General features: G+C 55.6%; 1 protein-coding gene across 1 annotated transcript in view; it reads right to left on the bottom strand.

The window, feature by feature from the left end:
• Nucleotides 1-8,033: 8,033 nt before the first annotated feature.
• Nucleotides 8,034-20,933, bottom strand: part of PEBP4 (phosphatidylethanolamine binding protein 4) — a 208,049-nt gene continuing 195,149 nt past the window's right edge. The window contains exons 5-7 of the mRNA XM_032855822.1: nucleotides 20,573-20,618; nucleotides 18,354-18,467; nucleotides 8,034-8,319 (exon numbers count right to left, since the gene is read on the bottom strand). Coding sequence (XP_032711713.1) covers nucleotides 8,171-8,319; nucleotides 18,354-18,467; nucleotides 20,573-20,618 — 309 coding nt within the window. The 3' untranslated portion in view covers nucleotides 8,034-8,170. The remainder of the gene's footprint in view (nucleotides 8,320-18,353; nucleotides 18,468-20,572; nucleotides 20,619-20,933) is intronic.

The raw sequence follows: 20,933 nt of genomic DNA, 5'->3' as shown, positions 1-20,933 counted from the left end.
TGGGTTCACAGGCGATCCCCCCCCCCACCACTGCCGCAAGTAGAGACGCTGGGCCTCATGGCCACCAGTTCGAATCCTAGGTATCCAGTACCCAGGCCCCAGGAACCAGCCCCTGGCCTCTGCGTTCCCAAAGGTACCAATGACATCCTGTTTCTTCGTACCTCTCACACCATGTTGCATTTTCTTTGAGGAAGGTTGGGTCTGTCTATCCCCCAGTTCAGCCCCCACTCACTCAGGAAAGCCTCCTTTCCTGGGATACACCCCTTCTAGGTGATGATCAGACACTACCTCCAGATTGCCACCATCCCCACTACCTTTTTACATTTATTTGTGTAATCCTTTGACAAATGTCTCTTCCCACCTCCCAAAGGTTCCAGAAGGGCAGGAACTGATTTTGTATCGTTTACTCTTGGTGTTGACCCTCCCCGCCCCCCACCCCCGGCCCACTCGCCACCTATCCCCAGAGTCTGTTGTCTAGCAGGCCTCCTTCCTTGGAATGAATGAGTCCCCACAAGGCAACAGAACTGCTTGACGGCTCCCGCCCCTCTGCCCAGTTGTTGTTGACATGGGACAGTGGCGTCTTGTGCGCCTACATTGTGTCAGGCATGGAGAATGCGGCAGGGACGTGAACTTGGAAGTCCTTGCTGAGGGGAGACTCAAGGCCAAGTGAGTGTCAGGGTGGGGGCGGGCAAGACGTAAATCTATAGGAGGTGGGGACTTGGGGGAAAAAGAAGGAGAAGGGGTGATTGATGGGGCGTGCATGTAGGGATCTTGTTTTAGGTAGTCATTCTTCCCCTTCTTTGCATTTTGGGGCTTGCTTTAGTGCAGCTGACATCAAAATCGAGAATCGGAATATGTCGGTCTGTGCTGTACGGTCCAACTAATTTATTATGTGCTCCCTGAAAAATTCTGTGGAGAGTTCGATCTTGGTTTCAAACAAATTACAGCAGGACACCCTGGCTGGCTCAGTGGGAGGAGCACGCAACTCTTGATCTCAGGGTTGTGAGTTTGAGCCCCGTGTTGGGTGTAGAGATTATTTAAATACATTTTAAAAAATTACATCAAAGTCCACTAAGGAAGGCCAGGTTTCTGGACGACTTGGCCCCTTGTCCCTGGTATCAGCCACTCTTCCCTGGGTCAGCTTTGCCGCCTGCCACCAGGTGGCCTGAGATAAAATTCTGACAGCTCTGGAGGACGCAGCTGGTTCAGAAGCCTCGAGGGGAGGGATGGCAACGGGCCAAGGGTGACTGTGGCTGTGGGTACCCCAGCCCCAAATCTCAGAGCTGCACTCCCCTCTTGCAGAAACCATCTCTCAGATTGGCGAGAGAGCTTCTTCTAGACCCCAAACGAAAGAAAAAGTTGCTGCAATGGAAACTCGAACGAACCCTCCCTCCTTGCCCCACTTCCCTCCCGCGGTCACACTTCCGGCAGCCACCACAGGGTATTTTAGGTTCGAAAACAAAGCGTCAGATCTATTTGAGCAACTTTTTTTTCCATTGGAGTAGAAGCCCAGGGGCCTGTGGCCACCCTGGGCTCGGCCACTTCCCCAGGGAACTGACGCGTTTCCCCTTCTCTGCTGAGGACCAATTTAGCAATTCAGACTGGCCACTTTTAGCTTCTCCTTTCCTTGGCCTGGCAACAGGCAAGGGCCCAGAGGTAGGGCCGCAGGGAGGATGGGTGTGTGTCTGGGTGCCTTCCTTCTGGACTTCAGGGGAAGGTCTGGTTCCCCTCTTCTGCCAGAACCTCCCTCTTACCCCTCTCCAACACTCCTAAACATGCTTGTGTGCCCATGTGTGTGCGCGCGCATGCGTGCACATCCCCACCCCCACCCCCACCCCTCCAAGAGTTATTGCTTTAAATCCATTTGCTACATCAGAAGACTGCAAAGTGAGATCTGGGATTCGGCCCTGTCTGGTCCTAACTCTATGCCAAAGTATGGTGTGTCTGTGTCACTGGTGGGCCGGTGTGTATGTAGGTTGTGAAGAGAGTGGGCATGCATATATGGAGATGGCATGGACATACAAATCGTATGTTCACAGCCCCCCCGGGCCACACAACGCATGTACACACAGCTTGCATGGATGTCTAGACAGAGCCTGGCAGAGTTGAAACCCTGCCGTGTCTAGCGAGTGCGTACACCATGTGATTTTGTGTGGGCTGCTGTATTTACAGTGTGCGTGTGCAGGGTGTGTAGAGGTGTGTGGAAGTGTGCGCATGCACGTTTGTATACGGATGGGTGGGCTGGCCTGGTTCTCGGGGGCGGGGGGGAGGAAGACAGCAGAGCTCTGCACAAGGGTCACCCGTGTCCTTGGGGGCAAATGATACAAGGTCTGTCTGTGGACCAGGCTCTGAGGGCAGGTTAGTGAACTGTTAGAACTGTTAGTGAACAGGTTAGAACAGGTGTGTGTGTGTGTATGTGTCTGGGGGATGCTGGCTGGGGACCAGCCGGTTTGTCCTCATGCACACCTTTATGTTTTACTTCAGGACCCTGCCAGGCCTCTCTCCTCAAGCCCCCCCTGCCCCTCCAGAGGCTGCCCCATCTCCCCCGTCTGCTGAGAGCCTTAGGTCTCCCACTCGCACTACTCTTGAGGGACACCTTCCGGAGAGCAGGGACCTGCTAGGTTTCTTTTGTAGTTTCTCCCATTCTTTGCAAACCACAGAGCCTCCATCCGTGCTGGAGGCCGGCTGACTGTGCTGGCTTCAGCGTGTCCGTGAAGGCTGTGCTCCTTTGTGATGACTCAAAGTGTATGTATAGCTTCCTTGTGGACTTCGGGCCAGTTTGTGTGTGTGAATGAGCGTGCAAGCATGTGAATATGTGAGTGTCTGCGAGTGACGGTAAGTATTAGGAATACATATGTGACTGTGAGTGTGTGAGCGTGTGTGGGTGAGTGAAAGTGAGTAGTGAGGGTTGTGAGCATGTGAGAGGGTGAATGTTTAGGGGTGTGGGTATGGGTAGAGGGTATCTGGACTCCTTTGGGGGTGCAGCTCATGCCTGCCTGTCTGTCCAGGCCCTGGAGGAAGCCCCCTCAGCCTGCCTTTCCGAAAAGCTCAGCCCCTTTCCTTTGAACTGTCCTCTCTCCGCCCACATGACTTTTGCCAGTGGGGAGACCCCAACTCATGAGGGGTCAAGGGGGTGCTTCTGAGTCCTGCCGTCATTCCAGGCATGTCGGGAGGCTCCACAGGTACATTTCTACCCTCCATCCCTGGGTGCAGACACGGGGCCCGTGTGGTCCTCCACTCTCCCTCCACTAGGCTCCCTGAATGGGTTTCCTCCAGCCTGCATCTGGGGAGGATGAGCTCTGTTGCTGGTTGTTGCCTCTGGGAACAGGTTCTCCTGAAACCCCAAGGTCTTCAGCTCCCCCGTCGGCAAACCTCTTTTTAGTTTGGCCCTCCTGGTAGGGTTTTCTGCAGCCAAATGCACTTGGCTCTTTTGATTCTCAATCCCAAGGTTCTACACTGTGCTGGTGGCTTTTTCTTGTTTACTCCCACTCCTGCCCAGCCAAAGGGACTGTGGTGGTGGCTTCCTCTACCATTCCCTAAAACAAGCACATAGAGTTGCAGAATATTCAGCTGAAGGGGGCCTCACAGAACACCGGACCTGAGCTATTTTAGAGAGGCTCAGAGAAGGCAGCCAACTTGTCCAGGCTTACACAGCAGCAAATGGTACTAAAATCGGGCCTCCCCTCTGGGCCAGCTATCCTTCTAGCTACGTCAGACCAGATGGCCATGCCTTTCTTCTCTATTTCCTTCCCTTTCTGCCTCTTTCTCTTCCTTTCCTTTTTTTATGGAACTATTTCCTTTTTTCCCTTTGAAATGTCCTCTTGTGTGAAGCAGGATGGCCAGCATTTGGTGGGAACCAAAGTGGCATTTGGAGCCAAACCTCTGTCCTGGCACAGTTCTCCTCAGTCTTTTCCAAAGGCTTTTCTTTCCTGGTCCCTCTTCCCAGGATGCTCAGAGGGACCTTGTCCTTCCCTCTCCCTGAGCCAGACTATTCAGCTCTGGTTTCTCCTTCCAAGCCCCAAGGAGACCAGATGGGAACCCTCAAGGAATCAGCTCCCCTCTGTAACCTTAGTTTCCTGGTCTCGAAAATGGAGCGAGGGTCTCAGAGGGGAGAAACATGAGCATCTGTGTATGTGTGTGCATGCAGGCGTGTATGTGTGTGTGTGTATGTGTGTGTGCCTCACGTGTCCCCCAGCAGCTCTGGGGGGTGGGGGGGAATGGGGAATGGGGAAGTTAATTAGCACCAGGATGAAAGGTGCTGCGGGATAATTACAGGTAGTATCAGGATGGCCAGGAGGGTGGGGCAACAGGCCCCTATATCTCAGGGGGTATGGGTGGGGGGGTCAGATTCTAGCCCTGCTCCTGAGAAGTGCACCAGACACCTGGAGAGGCGGGGGCTGGGTGGGGGGAAGGAGCAATCTGAGTGAAGGGTCTTTGTCTTTACAGAGAAATGCTTGTTAGTTGCTAAGGAACTGGGCTCTCTTCCCTGATCCAAGCCTCCCAATGTTTTGCTGAGCTTGGGAGGGGGATGCCGGGCTGGGGCCTGAGGATCCCTTGGCCTACAGCCCTCCCCCCGCCCCACCCTGGGGCTGCTGAGACTCTGATGGGTCTCCCCAGAAGGACTCTCATCTGAGGGGCGTAATGTAGCTCTTTCCCACTCCTGGAAGCCACACTGCTTGCTCCAGCCCAGGTGGGGAGCAGAGCAGGTGAGGCGGAGGCAGGGAAGGAGAGGAAAACACGCATTCCCTGAACAGCCTGTATGCCAAGCCTGGGGCCTGGGTGCCTTGGCTGCTCTCTCATCTAACTGGTGCAACAGATCTTTAAGGAAGGCACTTATTTCCATGCTTTTCTCATTATACTGGTTTTGTTTGTCTTTTTTTTTTTTTTTTTCCAGTTGAAACATAGGTCCAGAACAGTTGAGGAAGTTGCCTGAGGTCACAGGGCTATCAATGGTAGAAAGTCTATGTGAATTTGGGTCTGATCAGTAAGAAAAGTTGTGCTTTTTAAGCTATACCATTTAAGGCATCTACCAGGCTCGCTTTCTAGCCCATGGCTGCTTAGCTGTGACCTGGACCCACCACCACCACCACCACCACCACCACCACAGTCACTGTCACGGGCATCAGGCAGTTTTCCCATATGGCTTTCTCTCCCTCCTTTTCCACCTCTCTCTCTTCCCCGAGAGCAGTTGTCACACAGGGGAGCTTCTGGGGGAGAGGGGTGATTCTATGGGCTGAGGGTGGTAAATTATTGGGGTAGCTGCCTGGGGCAGGTGGAGCCGGGGGGCCGGGCTGGGCTGCTGCCATGAGGGTCCAGGAGCTGGCCCTCCCACAGACCATACTTGGTCTAGAATAGCTGAAGCTAGGGGAAGGGCAGATGGTGGGTGAGCCTCCCCTTAAATTCTTCTGGGACTTCCAGCCTTCCTTCTCGGCCCACCTGGCTTCTGAACAGATAGAAGTTCTGGACCTTATTTTGTGGAGCGTGGAGAGTAAAACGAGAGCGCCGTGTCTCCCTGAGTACTGAGAGCGGCAGGCTCGAGGTACCAGCAGATGCCACCATGAATGGTTACCACGAAACAAGGAGGAGGTTCCTTAACTACTGGGGAAATGTCCATTTCCTCGTCTATAGAATGAGACAGGCAGCACTGACGGTTACGGGCTCACTGTGATGGTGGATGGACCGAATGTTCGTGGGGGCTGGGAAGCGGGGCAGGGGTGTGGTCCATGAGGTAACACCAGTTAGGCGTCTGGCACAGGGCCCGGCCTACAGAAAAGGCTCAGCAAACACTATCTGATCGTGATGATATGATAATGTCCGTTCTCCTATCCCTGCAACGGGCTCCCTACATCTTTCTTAGCTGCTTCGTTACAGATCTCCAAGCAATCTATGTGCTCATTTGGTTTCTTCCTGGAGGAGGCCCTGAAAGGAAAAGGGGCAACAGGCCTAGGGTCTTGTGCGGGCAGAGAGCAGAGTCAAGGGCGGGTTTCCCAAGGTGTCCCTGGCCCTCATGTTTCCCTTTCCTGGCACCAGACCTTCTCTGTGGCTTTGAGGAACCGTCTGGCAGGGCTGGCTTCAGCCTTGAGCCTGGGGCCAGCTTTATTCTTTTTTCACATCTTGGGCATGGGAGGGTGGGGGTCTCTCCTGCAGCTGAACTCAAAGCCCAAAACACCGAGAGAAAAGAAAAGGGGATGGGGTGGGGGGAGGAAGGAAAGCAAGCCGATAATTTCCTCGAAGGATAAACATCCGATTTTTTTCCTCACCCAAAATAAACATGCTAGCCACAAGGAATTAAAAGCAGAAGAGGGGAGGATGTGTCTCGATTTGGGGCTGCTCTAGTAAGCTGACCTGCTATTTATCCCAGCCTTGGGCACCAACCGGAGCTGCCAATTACACTCCGGGCCTGGTGGGACAGGGGCTTCAGGGAGAAGGGCCCAGGGATGTGAGGTTCACACACACCCAGAATGTCCCTTCTGAGACTGTCTTCCCTGACCCTGCAAACGGACACTTCCTTTTGCTGCTTTTATCGCCCTGCTGACAAGCTTGCCTGGTGGGGTAGGAGACAGTGGGGAGTTCCCAAGGCCTAGGCGGGCATCGAGGGCCCTTCCACAGAGCGAGACCTTAGGGTCCACCACCCAGGTGGTGAGCTAAGTCTGTCAGTGTTGGGGGGCGCGGGGGAGCACGGTCTAATTCCCTTCACAGACTCAGTCACCCATCTCGCTGTGTTCTTCAGATCCCCACCACTGAGACCTTCCAAACAGTGAAGATAGGCTCAGCTGGGCTGAGGGCTGGCTCAGGGCGCCTGTGCCTTCCAGCTAGTAGGGGGGCATGGCTCTGAGAAGGTAATAACCTTGTGCCCAGCTGCAGCCTGTTCTTTCATCTGGGGATCTCAAGACACTCTGCACACATGAGTCACCAACACTACTGTATTCTGGCCAAGGAGAGGGGGGTTATTAATTCTGGGAGGGAAACTGAGGTGGGGGTGCTGAGGAGGGGGTGCGGGTGCTACTGGAGTTGGGGGTGATGGTGTCAGGGGACCAGAGTTTCATGCGTGAAGGAGATCGCAGCCAAAGAGGTACCTCTAAGGGGGCCTTGGGTGGGAAAGCCAAGCGGCCTTCAGAGGATGTCCAGGGGAGTTCGGCGCCAAAAATCCTTGCTTCACAGACACCGAGGAGTTTTTTCATAGTTTCTAAAAGTGTAAATCAGATTGTACCCCTTCTTCCCCTTTATCTATTACTCAATGGTTTCCCATTGCTTTCAGGGTATGATCCAAAATTTCAGCATGGCTGCAAGGTCCGGAGGGTTATGGTCTCTGCCCATCTGTTGGCCTGGAAGCTGCCAGGCCCAGGGGCTGGGAGGTGGTGTTCTCTCTTTTTGGCTTTGGCTCCAACCCCCATCCCAGCTCACGGTTAACTTCTACCATGCTTTTCAGCCCTGAAGTTAGACAGCACTTCCTCAGAGAGACCTCGCTTGGGCCTCTACTGTGCCCCTCCACCACAGAGCGGGACCCCCACACCCTCACAGCACACACCACGCTTGTTGTCATTGGCCTGTGGTCACCTGATGAACCTTTCCCTCCCATCCTGGACTGTAAGCTCTGTGAAGCGAGCCCTAGGTTTTGTCTGGTCCTGTTCACACATGTATCCCCAGCACCTAATGGAAAGTCAGGCACGTACCGGGGGCCCACAATATTTGTTGAATGAATTCTGCTGAATGTCACAGTTGGAAGGGACCATGGCAATAACCCAACCAGCCCAACTCTCCTTCCTACCTTGATTTCCCAACTGAGGGAGTGGACTGTAGACAGGACAAGGCCACAGTGCCTCAGTGACAGTTGAGGCCTAGGAACCCCCTACCTCCTGCCTATCCATCTCTCTCAGCACTGCTCCGCCACCACCCCAATACATACACTCGCATTTATGGGAAAGCTCCAGGTCCCAGTGCTGGGCAATGATGAATTTCTTCTTCCTAGTTTTGGAAAGATGACTGGTTGGGAAAGAACACATCCAACCAGTAAGCCCTGGATGATTTTTTTTAATTTGGAAGAGAAGGGGTTCCGTACCCAGCAGGGGTTCCATACCCAGCGGGGGTGCTGTACCCGGACCGTCGCTGGTGGGCACCGTGGACACACACACCTGCGGCCTGAAGCCTGATGTCTGGCAGGCAGTTATCTCTACGTAGGTTTGTCCTTTAGCTCACTGCTTCCGGCTCCGGGGGCCTGGTAATTGGGCGAGTCCTGGTAACTTTGGGTCATGAATTGGGTGCTTGCTTCAGGTTCGCTCAGGTGGAAGCGGTTCAGGAATTTGTCCATTTTCCAAGAGCCTAGAAGGACAGACAGACCAGAGGAAGGTAGTGAGGGAGAACCATAGACTGGGAGCTGGCGGGACTCGACAAGGAGGCCGGCTCTGGGGAAGTGGAGACAGCAAGTGAGGACCTTGACCCTTGGGCTGAGGGTGTCAGGGTGCCTGGAGGCGCCATCTGGGTCCCCGCTGGATGCTAGCAGAGTATCTGGGAAGAGGCTGCTCTGCAGGGAACAACAGGCATCAAGGCTGGACTGGGTCAAGGCCTTCCTTTGGTCTCCTTCCCCAGAGCCCCTTATTGGGTCTAACTCTGCTGCCTCACTCCCATGCAGAAACGAAGTGCCCTGTCGGGTGGGCTCCCCTCTTCCTCCACCCACCCCTCTTTTCCCGCAGGCTCTCCTGACCCCACGACTAAAGTCTTACTGTTTCTTTCCTTCACCCCTGGTCACCCTGGCTGCTGGGGCTGAGGCCGAGGCTGGCCCAAGTGACCTTGGCCTTCCTGCAGGCTCCTCCCTAGAACCCCAGCTGGCGCAGCGGCTGAGGAGCGAAGCCTACCACTGGGCTTCTCCCTACTCCTGAGCACCTGGGTGATGTGGGAGCAGAGTATGCTGGAGAAGTCCCCGTTGTGCCCAGGTGCTCCTCAAGGGGAGAGAGCACAGGGGTGTTGGGGGAGGTGCCTCTTCTGGAGCAAGTGTGGACAGGCCCAGCAGCAGGGCAAGGAGGGCGCAGCCCCGGGCACTGGGGAGAAGCCGAGGGAAGTGGTCACAAGCATATTCCCACGCTCTGGTTTCCCAAACCCTGGGCCTCAGGCACCCTCTGCGCATGACGGCCGGCTACAATCCAGGATGCCCGGCTTAGCTTGAGTTTGAGATAAAACAACAAATAATTTGTAAGTCTGTCGCCCGTATTGCATGAAGCATACTTAAAAATTTCTCCCTTGTTTATCTGAAATTCAGATTTAACGGGGCATCCTGTATTATTTTTTTCTTTTTGGCTACATCTACCAACATCCCCGCCCAGGGAGGGGGGAAGGTAGTGCTCAGGGCCTCTGTCTGCACCCGTGAGCCTTTTCAACAAGGAAGACAGCAGGTCCCTTGAAGGGCTGTTACTCCACTTATCATCCTTCCCCCTCCCAGGGGCTGTTAGCTCTTCAAAGATGTTTTCAAGGAAAACAAAAATGTTTTAATCCAAAGAAACAAGACAATAATAATGCTAATGCAGGTAATAATAATAGTAATAACACATCTATATAGTGCTTCCTATGTGCCAGCAACTCCATGCATATTCATACACTTAATCCTCACCAGGGCAGACTATTTTTATCCCCAGTGCACAGATGGGAAGATGGGGCACAAGACGGGGTTCCGGTGAGGAAAGGGCCCCTTCAGCTTCCCGCAGGTCCAGTCTGGTCGCTGGTTGCACGCTCTAATTAGGAAGAGAGGCGCTGGGCCCTGGGAGAGCCTCTCCTGGGGAGAGAATGCTGCTGGGGGACAGGTGGGTGACTGCATGCAGTGGGGTCTTCTGCTGGGAGGGGAGGCAGGGAGGCACTGGCCTGGTGTGGTCTTCACGCCCAGAAAGCCTGGCTGGATGGTGAAGAGCTGTGGTATGATCCTGGGAAAGTGTGTTCAAGTGTGTATGCTTGTACATGTTTGTGGGTACAAGCCAGGAAAAGGGCTCATGGGTGAACCGGTGTGTGACAGGCATGGGGACGAGGGGGCCTTCCCCACCGAGTAGGGCAGGAAGAAACCTTGGTGGCCAGGAGGGAATTGAAACTCTCATCACGAGATCAGGGCAAGTTGGTGGAAAGAAATCCCCTGTACTCTGAGGGAAAGCTTGCCTCCCTCCTGCAGACTTTGCCCTCACCTAGCTCAGAGGGCTTCTCCCAGTGGAACTTGGAGTGCCCTTGGAGCCTCCCAGCTATCCCTGGTCACATTTCCGACAACAACACTGTGGTTCTCGGGCAGCTCGTTAAGCCAGCCCTGTGTCCCTCAGGAGAGTGGGTACCGTGCCGCTGGCTGAGCCTCCCACTGCCTCCTCCCCTGGCTTGGCCGTGACTCTTCACACCCCCTGTTTCCTGCCACAAAGGGCAAGAGGAACTGACCCTGTGCAAGTTCTAGAAGGAAGAGGGGTGAGTCAGACCCTCAGGGGTGCGTGTGTGGGGAGAGATGGGGAGCTGGGAGGCTGTGGCTTCGTGGTCACCCTGGGGAGGAAAGTCCCATACTGCATGGCACTGCTCTGTCCTGGCCTGGAGCTGCAGAGAGCCGCCACGTGGGAAGAGGCTGCTGTCTGTGCTCCAGCCACTCCCACTGTCCCCGTGGGCCCAGCCAGGACAGGATCTTCCTTGGCCCAGGCCAAGGGTAGTGAGAGCCGGAGGGAGAAAGGAGGAGGGCGTCTGCGGCCTGTTTCCTGAGCCACCCAGTGGCTGAAAGAGGGAGGCCGGCTCTCCTCTGGGTGGGGCCACTGGATAGGATGGGCTGCTTATTCCCTGCACAACCCTAGGGGGCACCATTCCCATCCCGCAAACCCTTACGCTGTGGCCGCACCAAGAGGCCAGCCTCTCACCTAACTGGCTGGTGCTGATGGGGAAGATGTTGGTGACAAAGGATTTTAGATGGGAGAGATGTTCCAGAAACGGGCCAAGGGGAGAGCTGGGTAAGCTAACCTAAAGTCATCAGGGGGTTCTGAGCTCTTACTGTGGGTGCCTGATTTCTCCTAGACAGTGACTTCAACAACTGGAAGAGGGGCTCTGAGATTTCAGCTACTCATCCTCCCAGCTTGAGTCCTAGGGGCTGCCATGGCTAGAATGTTCAGGACACCCTGGGGCAGGTCTTGCCAGTCACTCTCTGCCCCCCAGCTCCCCCAGTCTGTGGGGTTGGCTTAGCATCGTTTGGATGTGGTTCATAGCATGGGACTGGACAGCCCTGTTGGGTCTATCAGGGTTCAACAGGCACCCCAGGACTGAGAAATAACCCCCCTTGGAGGACTCGTGAGGATGGGGTGGACAGCTCCTGGGCTAGAATGGGCAAGCTCTGGGCTGAGGGCAATCTGACAGCCCAGCTGACAGCCGCTTCCTCGCTTCCTCGTGTCTACAGGGCTGGGGCAGGGGTGGGGTTTTCATGCCCTGCGGCCTTACTCCTGCCCTCAGTGGGTTTATAATATAAGATAATGAACACTGGGCTAGTAACAGTTCCCACCTGACTTGCCATTTAGTCCTCAGTGGGCGGTCAAGTGTTTCCCTCTCAGCCCAGGAACTGGGGGCAGAGAGGGAGGCCTCCATTCAGGTGGGCTGGAAGACAAGGGGGCGGGGTCCTCATCCCTGTCTCCCTGCCCATCCCCCACCCCCAGAGGCACCGTGGCTTCTTGTCAGGGGACGGTGGCCCTGGAGAAAAAAACAAAAATTGAACGCCAGCCTCATAACCGCCCCATCGAGCGCCCGGCTCAGGTCTGTAATTTGTCTGACTCTTTGCAGGGCCGTCTGCAGTGATAGAAGCACTCGTGCCTTTCCACTGAGATTAATGATGTCCTGGTGGTGGTAGGCGGGAGGCCTGGGCCTCTTATTTTTTGTGCCATTAAATGACATCCAGAGACTTCCACTCAAGAGCTGAAAAGCCCTTGTTCCATCACATCCAATTACTCCTGGAGAATATTTGCTGAGTGGCTGATCCTGCCGGCTTGAGAGGCTTGGGGCAGAGGGGACCACTCTGACTTTGGGAGTGAGAGGGTGGGGATGCTGGGGGTGGGGGGATGGTTTGGAGGTGGGCAGGGATTACCTGGCTACTCTGGAGCCCTCCCCAGGACTGGAGAGTGGAAGAACAATTCCTAATTACCCAGTGAATGGATGGCCCTGGATGCCTCCATTCTCTCCTGGGGGCCCGGATGCAGGTGGGGGCGGGGGAGGGCACAAGAGAGGAGGATTGGAGCTGTGGACATGAGCTTCCCGGCATCAGTTCCAGTATCTCCTGGTGGTGGCAGGCTGGCATTCTGGGTGAAATCTGGGGGATGATCTGGTCACTACTGCTTTGGACAGTTGATGCTTGGCTTGACTGGGAGCTTCCAGGTGGTTCTTAGCCAGGGTGCCTGTCTGCGAGTTGCCCAGGATGGCCCCATCTGGTCTGCTGCCAGGCCCCCAGTCCTTCCCGCTCTGCCAGGTGGGTGGGGCCCTTCGGAGGCAGAAGAGGACTGCCTCACACAAGCCCACACAGTGACTCAGGGGCTGGGCCCAGGGGCCGTTCTGGGGCCCGGCCAGGTGAACCGCCTTGGGAGGTCATGGCAGGGGGTAGGGGCTGTTTTGCAGTGGGCTGTGTTTGTGTGTGTCTGTGTGTGTGTTTGGGGCTGGTCTACAGTCTTCCATCTTTGCCTCCACTGTGTATTTTTCTCTCACTGCCACCAGGCCCAGCAGGATTTTCTCCCAGCCTCTGTACCTCCACATCAGTGTCCCCTCCTTTTGATACTGCTGGGAGTTCTGCTGCCTTTCTGACCTTGGCCTGTGCTTTCAAACCTTTCCCCTCGAACCCCATTGTCTCAATCACCCATGATGCCCCCCAGGCCTCTAGAGGCCACAAGCAAGCCTTTAAACGCCATCGTGTGCAGAGTCTTAGCTTGTCTCTCCTCTCTGACCCTGTGGCGGGAGGGCAAGGGGGATGGCTTACCCAGGAGCTGTTCAATTCAGGTGTCTGTGGTGCTGGGGGAGTGGGTTATGGCTGCCTGGTCCAGAACCCAAGGACCCTTCTCAGCCCCTCCCATCCCATTTTGCAAGGATCGGTCGGTCTCTCTGCACACCTCAGGCTGCCCCAGCAAGGGCGCGGTGGAGGCTGGTGTGGCCCGTTAGCTCCCCTGGCGCTGTGGCACCATCCTGGGCTCACCACCTCTGAGAGGCTTCTGGAACAAGCTGCAGCACGTCCTCTTGTGGGGCAGAGAGGGGATTTCCCCAGCTCACTCTCGAGAGGAGTTTGGGGCCTTGAGGCCGGCTCGTGACACCCTTGGGCCAGGTGGCTGAGGTGTGGTGTGACGCAGACCACAGCTCCCTGGAGTTCTAGGCTCTACACAGGGCTGGGCTATAGCCTTCTCCAGGGAGGCCTCGGGGGTCTGTCTCAGGTGGCTGCTGCTATGAGCCAAGGACACCCAGGGCTTCAGGATGGACTTGCTCCTTCTCTGTCCCCACACCAGGGCCCAGAAGTCAGATGGTCTGGGTGAGGGGAGAGGAAATGTAGGTAAGTGGGCACCAGGAGCACAGAGCCTTGTTCCAGAAGTCAGAAGAAAGGTAATTTGCTCTTAACTGCGGAACCTGGGTCGGCCAAGACATCACTGTTCCAGGCTTCAGTCTCCTTACTCCCCCAGTGTGAGCAATGGCCATGGTCCTGCCCACTCCACAGGGTCCAGCAGCTGGGTGAAGCCAGGGAGGGGCAGGGCAGGCTGGCAGAGAGGCTGGGCACAAGTGGTCCTGCCTACCTGCTCAACATTGGGACAGGGAGGATGTGGATGCCAAAATTGTCATTTGTGGGCGCGGCGCTCACAGAGGTGGCTGTCTTTTCAGGTGTTAAAGGAAGTTGATGATGAGCTGAATATGGGGGCGTGAGAATGTGCAGCTGTGTGTGTGTGTGTGTGGCTTGTGAATGTGCGTATGTGGGTGTGTCCCATACACAAACATCCTCATTGACTGAAAGCTCACAGTGGGCTGAGCACAGGGATGGGGGTAAAGAGGAAATCCACAGCAGAGGTGAGCTTCTCCCTCAAGGAATGGAGTCTCACGGTGGAAGTGGGACCCGTGCAAGTGAAAAATGACTGAGTAATACAAAGAGATGAAAGTGGGTGACTAAAGAGACACAGCAAAGTGTCACTGAGCCCGTCAAGAGAGACAGGGGCAGGGTCAAGTGTGGGAAAGCACCCCCCCCCCGGGGGCTGTCAGCAGGACCGGTGCTCTGCAGGTGGCCAGAGCCCTCGGTTTGGGGAAGGGGAGAAAGGGTCTGCCTAGGTCAGCAGGCAGAGGCGCACCAGTTGCGAGAGGAGTGTGGGGGGTGGTGTCATGAACGAGGTCAGTGAGAGTTCCTGGGTATCCAGAAGGGCCCACAGGATGAGGCCGGAGCCAGCCCTGTGTGTGTGGGCCCTTTTCAGACACGTCCCTCGGCTCATCTGGTTGGTTCTTCTACAGTGTAGAAGTCTAGATGCCAAATCCAAGAAGACTCAGGGACAAGCCACCATCAATTACAGATAAGCCCAGAGGCCAGATTCTGGGCCTTGGGCATAGAAGGTGGGGGTGTGGGGGGAGGGTATTAAAGCTGGGGGCCTGGAGGGGCATGTCCAATGTGTGGCAGGCCCCCATTTGGCAAGGTGAGGTGTAGCCTTGGGGACAAATGTTAGTGAAACTGGGCCAGCTCTGATCAGAGGACGCCCGTGCCGGCACTTTCAGCCTCAGTATAAAGGCAAGAGGAGGGGGGAAGGGAGGATTTCATAAACGAGAAGCAAGGGGGCTCCAAAGCCCCTTCTAGGGCCCTCCCTGTGGTCCTGGCAGCCTGGTGTCTGACGGAAGGCCTCCACCCAGACGTGCGTGGAGCCGGCTGGGCTGGTCAAGTCTGATCACTTGCTGCCTGCACTCGTCTCACAGGACTCGAAGTTGGGGTCGGCTCGGTAAGCTGGGAGCAAACCGGTTAAGGGTCATTCCATGGTAGACCAACTAGTCCGACCCCTTATCTTGATGATGTAGAAATCAAGGCCCAGAGATGTGAGGTGGCTGGTCTAAGGTCACACAATGGATAGGTCAAAATCTCCCATCTGCCGACCCTCCCATGTTGTCTTGAGGTCAGAGAATAAAGGGAGGCCCTGAAGAGGCTTTCAGTCCCTGGCATGGAGCAATGTTCCCCAGCCCCCAAGGTCATAAAAGTTCTACTAGAATAATGTCACCCTTGCTTCTCATCCTAAATCGTCATTCACACCTAAGTCCTAGGGAGGCAAGGACTCAACAGGAAGGGCTCCCATCGACTATCCTTCACGGATGCCTCTCTACCTAGCTCTCGCACGGTGACTTCTCCTCCAGTTTCTGGAGTCCGTTCCTGACTGTGCATTCAGGAAACACAGGGGCTGGTTAGACCACGCTTACTCTAGGACACCCCTGCTTCTCCAAGGATACCTTCCCATGGAACGAAAACTAGACAACCGTAAGGCCCCGGGCCCATATTCCTTGACTCCAGGTCCTGGCCTCCCGAGGGCTGGGCCAGCCTAGGGCTCCATGGGTCCCCAAGCACGGTGTGGGCGCTTCAGAGAGCGCCAGGGGTTCTAACGATGGGCAAGGGCAGCTCCTGCTTTTGCCATGGCCCTCCGGCTTCATTTGGGCACACATCTCCAGGCCCCCGGCTGCCTGCTGGGCTGGGGCTCCTCTCGGTCCTGCCCACCGCTCCAGCTTAGTCATCGCTCAAGAGTGGCTTTTGTGTTGCCTCTCCCACAGGCAGCGGCTAACGGTGCTTCACGGCACCCGCCAAGGCTGTGCCTCTGCTGGGCTTTCATGAACCTTCCATGACCTTCCCCGCCTCTCTCCTTTCATGGCCTCACTGCTCCTCACAAGGGGTGCTCCTTCTCACTTTTTAAACAAAATAATCTTTGCATCTGTGGTTTCTCCAACCCAGAGGTTCCTCTCTCTTTCACTCAAGAATTCAAATGTCCTCCTCCTCCCAGGCCCAGCCCAGGCCGTGTCTCTTCCACGTAGCCTCAGGCCATATAGACCTGTAGATCATCTAGATCCAACCCCTCATTTTCTAGATGGGGAAACCAAGGCTCAGAGAGGGAAGCTGATTTGCCCAAACATCAAATCACTAGCTGGAGACTGGAACAGATTTCCTTACCCTGCAGTAAAATACCTTTGCAATCTTCCCTGCTAAAGAGGGTGTGTCTTCTTGGAGGAAAGGGAATCCTAGAACCTTATAGACAATCCCTAAATCCTACTGGTCGTCAGTTGTCCTTACAGCCCTAAACACACAATTAAGTGCTTAATTATAAGCTGCTTTGCATTGTTATTTAAGTGTTTTCAAAGTAGACTGTAAGCCCCCTGAGGGCAGGTAACATTCCCTGTGCTGTGGGATTGTGCTCTCTTCTAAACCCCTAGCTAAGAGTGCCAGACACCAGAAGATGTCACAGAGTGGGACCGGTCCCCTGGCCTGGCTGGAGAGCTCATCTGTGAGGCTAATTCTCCCATCTCTGTTTCTGGTAGCAAGCAAAATGGCATGGAAGTCAAGGGTCCCTGCCCAGATGCAAGTCTGGTTCCTAAGTTTTCACATAGATGAGGGGTTTGTGTGTGTGTGTGTGTTGGGGGGTGTATTACAAACTGTGGCTTGGGCAGATTCAAAGGGACTAATAATGGGTGTCAGGCTGGATAGGTTTTGAGCTTCCTCACCAGCTGCCAGCATCACTGGTGGGCGCACAAGCCACTGTGTTTTCTGGAGGACAGGCGAGGATAGAATGCAAGGACTGCAACCAAGGCAGGGGCAAGCATCTTTGCCCCAGGCACCTCCCTTCTTCCTTCGCCCCCTTTATGCTCTTCCTGGCTTCATCCACTGCTCTTTCCTTTCCCGGCCACCCCACCCCTCACAAGGTACTCGATTCTGCGGGAGGCTCTTTCAGGGGACAGTCTGAGCATGATCCCTGCCCCCTCCCCACCCCGGGTGTGGGCTCTGTGACTATGATTCTAATGTGGGACTCAGAGGCACTGCCTGACTTTGTGGGGGAACGTGGTGGGCTGAGGTGCTAGTTCCCAGCCCCCAGAAAGAGCGGTGCCTGGACTGGTAGAAGAGGGTTCGTGAAGTCTGAGGTGAGAAGGATCTAGGGAACCGGAGAAATTCGTCTTGGCCTGGGCAAGATACACTTTTCTCTTCCTTCTCTCCTTGTATCCAGATTTGAAAATGTGTCTTGGGAAAGTGGTTTAAACAGATTTACAGATTAGCAAGGTGCTGAGGGCACCTGGGGAGGGTTCACCAGTGGAAAGGTTGCACCAGCTCGACTTTCAGGGCAACCCAGAGCCTTCTGTGATTGGTGGCTCCCACTCGGCACACCTGAAGGCCTCCTTCGCTCAGCCAGTGCCTTTGCCGGCTCGGGCTCCTTATTCCTCTCCTCTGGGGCCTCGGGCAATGGGCTTGTAACAATACCTTCCCCGGCTTCCCAGTGGGTGGAAGTTGGTCAGGGTCACTGGGTGAGAGCAAATGGCTGATGACACCCACCCACCCACTCATCCTCCGGCCGGCCTGGGGGATGTGCTATCTGCCCCTTCCAGATGGCATGTGTACATTCCATGTTCTCTTCCCTTCCCCCAAATGGGGGAGATGCTAGAGTACACAGGGATTACTTAATTTCCCATTTTTCTGGAGAGAAAGCCAAGGCTCAGAGAGGGGGCATGGCTCACACAGGAGCATGTGAGTCGCCTGAGGCACTGCGGCAGCCTGATGTCCCCGGGTCTCTTCCCGCTCCCCAGCTCTGGTGGGAGTGGGAGCAAGGCCACTGTCAGTTAGCCATTAGGAAGCTTCAGGGAGTGGATCCTCTCCAGGATGCCAGAAAGGCTGCTCAGAGAAGCTAGTGGAAGGGGCATGGCCGGGGAAGTTTTGGCCCCACCACTCGGTGCAGGGCAGACAGAGCAATTAACGACCAATGAAGGCAGACTGGCAGGGTGGCATTCCAGGGCCCTCTTGCCCAGATTGGACTCAATTATAGGGTACAATTACCTGCAGGGGTGCTGTGGGGTAGCTGCCTACACATGCCATTCGAGGCTGAGTTGGGGAAATGCTTCTCTCCCTGGCTCCAGTTACTCCCTTTGGGACCCGGCCTCCCAGACCCATCCACCCAGTGGAAGCCACCATCTTGGTCTGCGGGACTCACTTCTCGGGGGAGACTATATCTGATGCAACATCTTCCTTAGGACATTCATTCCAGTCCACTGCCAAGGAAGGCCACCCCCCTGACTCCAGCCCCCAAGGCTCATGGGTGGGGGGGTGGGTCAAGGTCCCTGCTTCGCCATGAACGCACAAGCATCCACTTCCGCCCCAGAAGTCACACTGGCTTTGGCAGATGGGAAAGCCTTACCTCGAGTTTTGTTTTCTTTGGAATGGAGAGAGATGTTCTGTCTCTCCTGAAGATAGACAAAGAACTGGTAGCGGTGAAAGCCACTTTGTGCTGGTGGGGACGGAGGCTGGTAGGCTGGCGGGGGGGCAGAGAAGGACAGCACATGGACCCCCAACCCACAGTACCCACAACCTCCTGGCTGCCCTGGGCCAGAGGAAAAGAGAATTCCTTGTGCCTTTCATGGTCCCTCGCCCTCCCCCTGACCCCGGGGGGTCCCAGCTGGGGGCTTACCCATGGCAAACCATTAGGGTTTTTCTTTGGCAGGGTCTCAGCTTCGAAGCTGCCTTTAGGAAGCGCCTTAGTTTGCGCAGACCAAGGAAGAGGAGGTGTGGGCTGCTTGGGGGTCTTGGGGGCCGGTGGGACTCCCTGGGCCTCTCTTGGGCAGCGGGCATTGGTGCTATCCCTTTGCTGCTTTGGTCTATCCTGATGGATTTCCTGCCTCAAGGGAAACTCATCTTCCTCTGTGAGAGTGTTTGGCAGTGGATTTTTATTTATTTTTTCAGCATTTCCTTATGAACTCAATTCCCAAAGAAGCCAATTTCTTGGCTGGATCCGGAGGATCTGGAAGTGGTTACGGGGGTGGGTGGGACTCGGTTCAAAGGTTTGATCATGGAAGTGTAGGATCTGGGTGCTCGGGGCACTGGGAGCCCACTCAGGCTCTTCCGGAGGAGAAGGCCTGTCTCCCTCCCTCTTGCCCTCGATGCAGGAGCCAGATCTTTTCCTGGGGTAGGGGGGAGCCAGGGTGGGGACATCTCTCCCTCTTTCGCCAAGTCTATGCAGGGGTTTTGTGGGCCAGACTTTTGTGGTTGGTTCCAGTTGGGTCTGCTTCCAAACTGTGGGCCTCTGCCTCCTTCGCTCTCCTCCTCTCCCCTTCTGAAGAGCCTGGAATCTTCCTGGGGGTGGGTGGGGTTGGAGTGTTTGCGTGAGGGTGCTGGTGAGAGGGAACGCTGGTACTCTAGGGCGCCCTCCCTCTCCGGGTCATCAGACAAGGGCCACTTGCTCTTCACTCTTCTCTTCAGAGCTGCTGGAAGTGTTCCTCAGGGTGCACTTCCGGCCACCGGGGCCCCCCCATGCTCACAGCCAGGGGAATTCCTGACCATTCATCTCTCCCCCCTTTGTGATTGCAGACCTGATATCCGTGTGTGTGTGAGTGTGTGTGTGTGCTCAGAGTGAGCACTGCACAGTGTGTGCCGGGAGTCATGTGAGTTTGTATGACTTGGCGTCTACACTGCCAAAGAGCGTGGTGCCCGTGATCGTGTGCGCAGAAGGCTGCGGTTGGAACCCTCCGGCTCTGTGCAGCTTGGGAATTTATCCCCAGGGGTGAGGAAGACCCAGCCCCCTTCACTAGGGCTTTCCTAAAGAATCTGCCCTCCAAAAGTAGAGATGAGGGGTGCTGAGGAGGAGGGGAAGGGGTACACACATGCATCCCACTTCTTGGGTCTAGGCCTTGGCTCCGCACTTTCCCTGGTGACATCGCCTTAATCCTCACCACAACCTGGTAGGATGCAGTGTTATCCCCATTTTCTGGATGAGGAAATGAGGTTCTGAAAGGTGAAGTCAGGCCGACAGGATGGGTGAAGCTGGGATCTGAGTCCAGGCCTGTCCAGTGTCTGACCCCACCTTGGGTCATGGAACTATGGGGCTCATTTGTCTTTTTGCTCAGCCCTCCTGGGAAGCCCGGGTCTGCACCTCAGCTTTCCCTTCAAGTTGAGTGGCAGGCCTGCTCTTGTGGCGGGGGAGCAAGGGGGAGGGGAGGAATGGAGTTGGGGGGGATGGAGAAGGGGTGGGAAGGGGAGGGCATCAGAGAAAAGGGAGGTCTATGGGGTCCCATGCAAGCACATCATGGCACTGGGTACAAGGAACACAGGGAGGCAGGCCCAGGGAAGGGAAGGACTCCAGTCCCTCCAGGAGAGCAGACCCCTGCATTTAATGCTGGCCTCACCCCTTAATCTTCGTGAGCTGAGGGACAGTGGGGTCATGACTGCCTTTCATTCTCTTTCAAATGAAGACAGCAGCCTTTAGAGGCCATTAAATGAACTCAAGGAGCGAGGAAGAGTCAACTCCTGGGTCACTGGGCACTTTCACACCACCAAGTCTCAACATTAAGTTGCATTGTTATGGTTCTTGTGGTCATGTCGTTGCCCCAGCTGGGGCAAGGGGTGGGGGAGGGTCGTACTCACGTGACAGCTCCTGGCCCTGGATCTTCCCTTTCTTTATATCAACGCCCTGCAATCAGAGACAGGCACAGGTGTGGGTTACTCCTGAGGCAGCAGAAGGCCACACGGCCACACCTCAGTCCAAGCGGGTTTTGAGGACTTCTTTCTCTCCCTGAGGGAGTAAGATAGAAGAGTAGGCACGGGTATGACTGCTCTTGGGACACATTCCAGAACGGGCTCTGGGGCTTAGAATGGTGCCTTAGGGGGTCCAGGGAGAGAGGACAGACACAGGCATTGCTGAGGGTGGCCTGGGGGTGAAAGATGGACTCCCCTGTCCCCTGGAGAAGGAGAGCTCCACTCCTCCTCTGCTCACAGGAAGGGCGGC

This window comes from Lontra canadensis, unplaced genomic scaffold, assembly GCF_010015895.1.
Source record: "Lontra canadensis isolate GAN:19392208 unplaced genomic scaffold, GSC_riverotter_1.0 scaffold10, whole genome shotgun sequence".
Lineage (NCBI taxonomy): Eukaryota > Metazoa > Chordata > Mammalia > Carnivora > Mustelidae > Lontra > Lontra canadensis.
The sequence above is the reverse complement of the archived record's forward strand: the minus strand, read 5'-3'. Positions and strand labels throughout refer to the sequence as shown.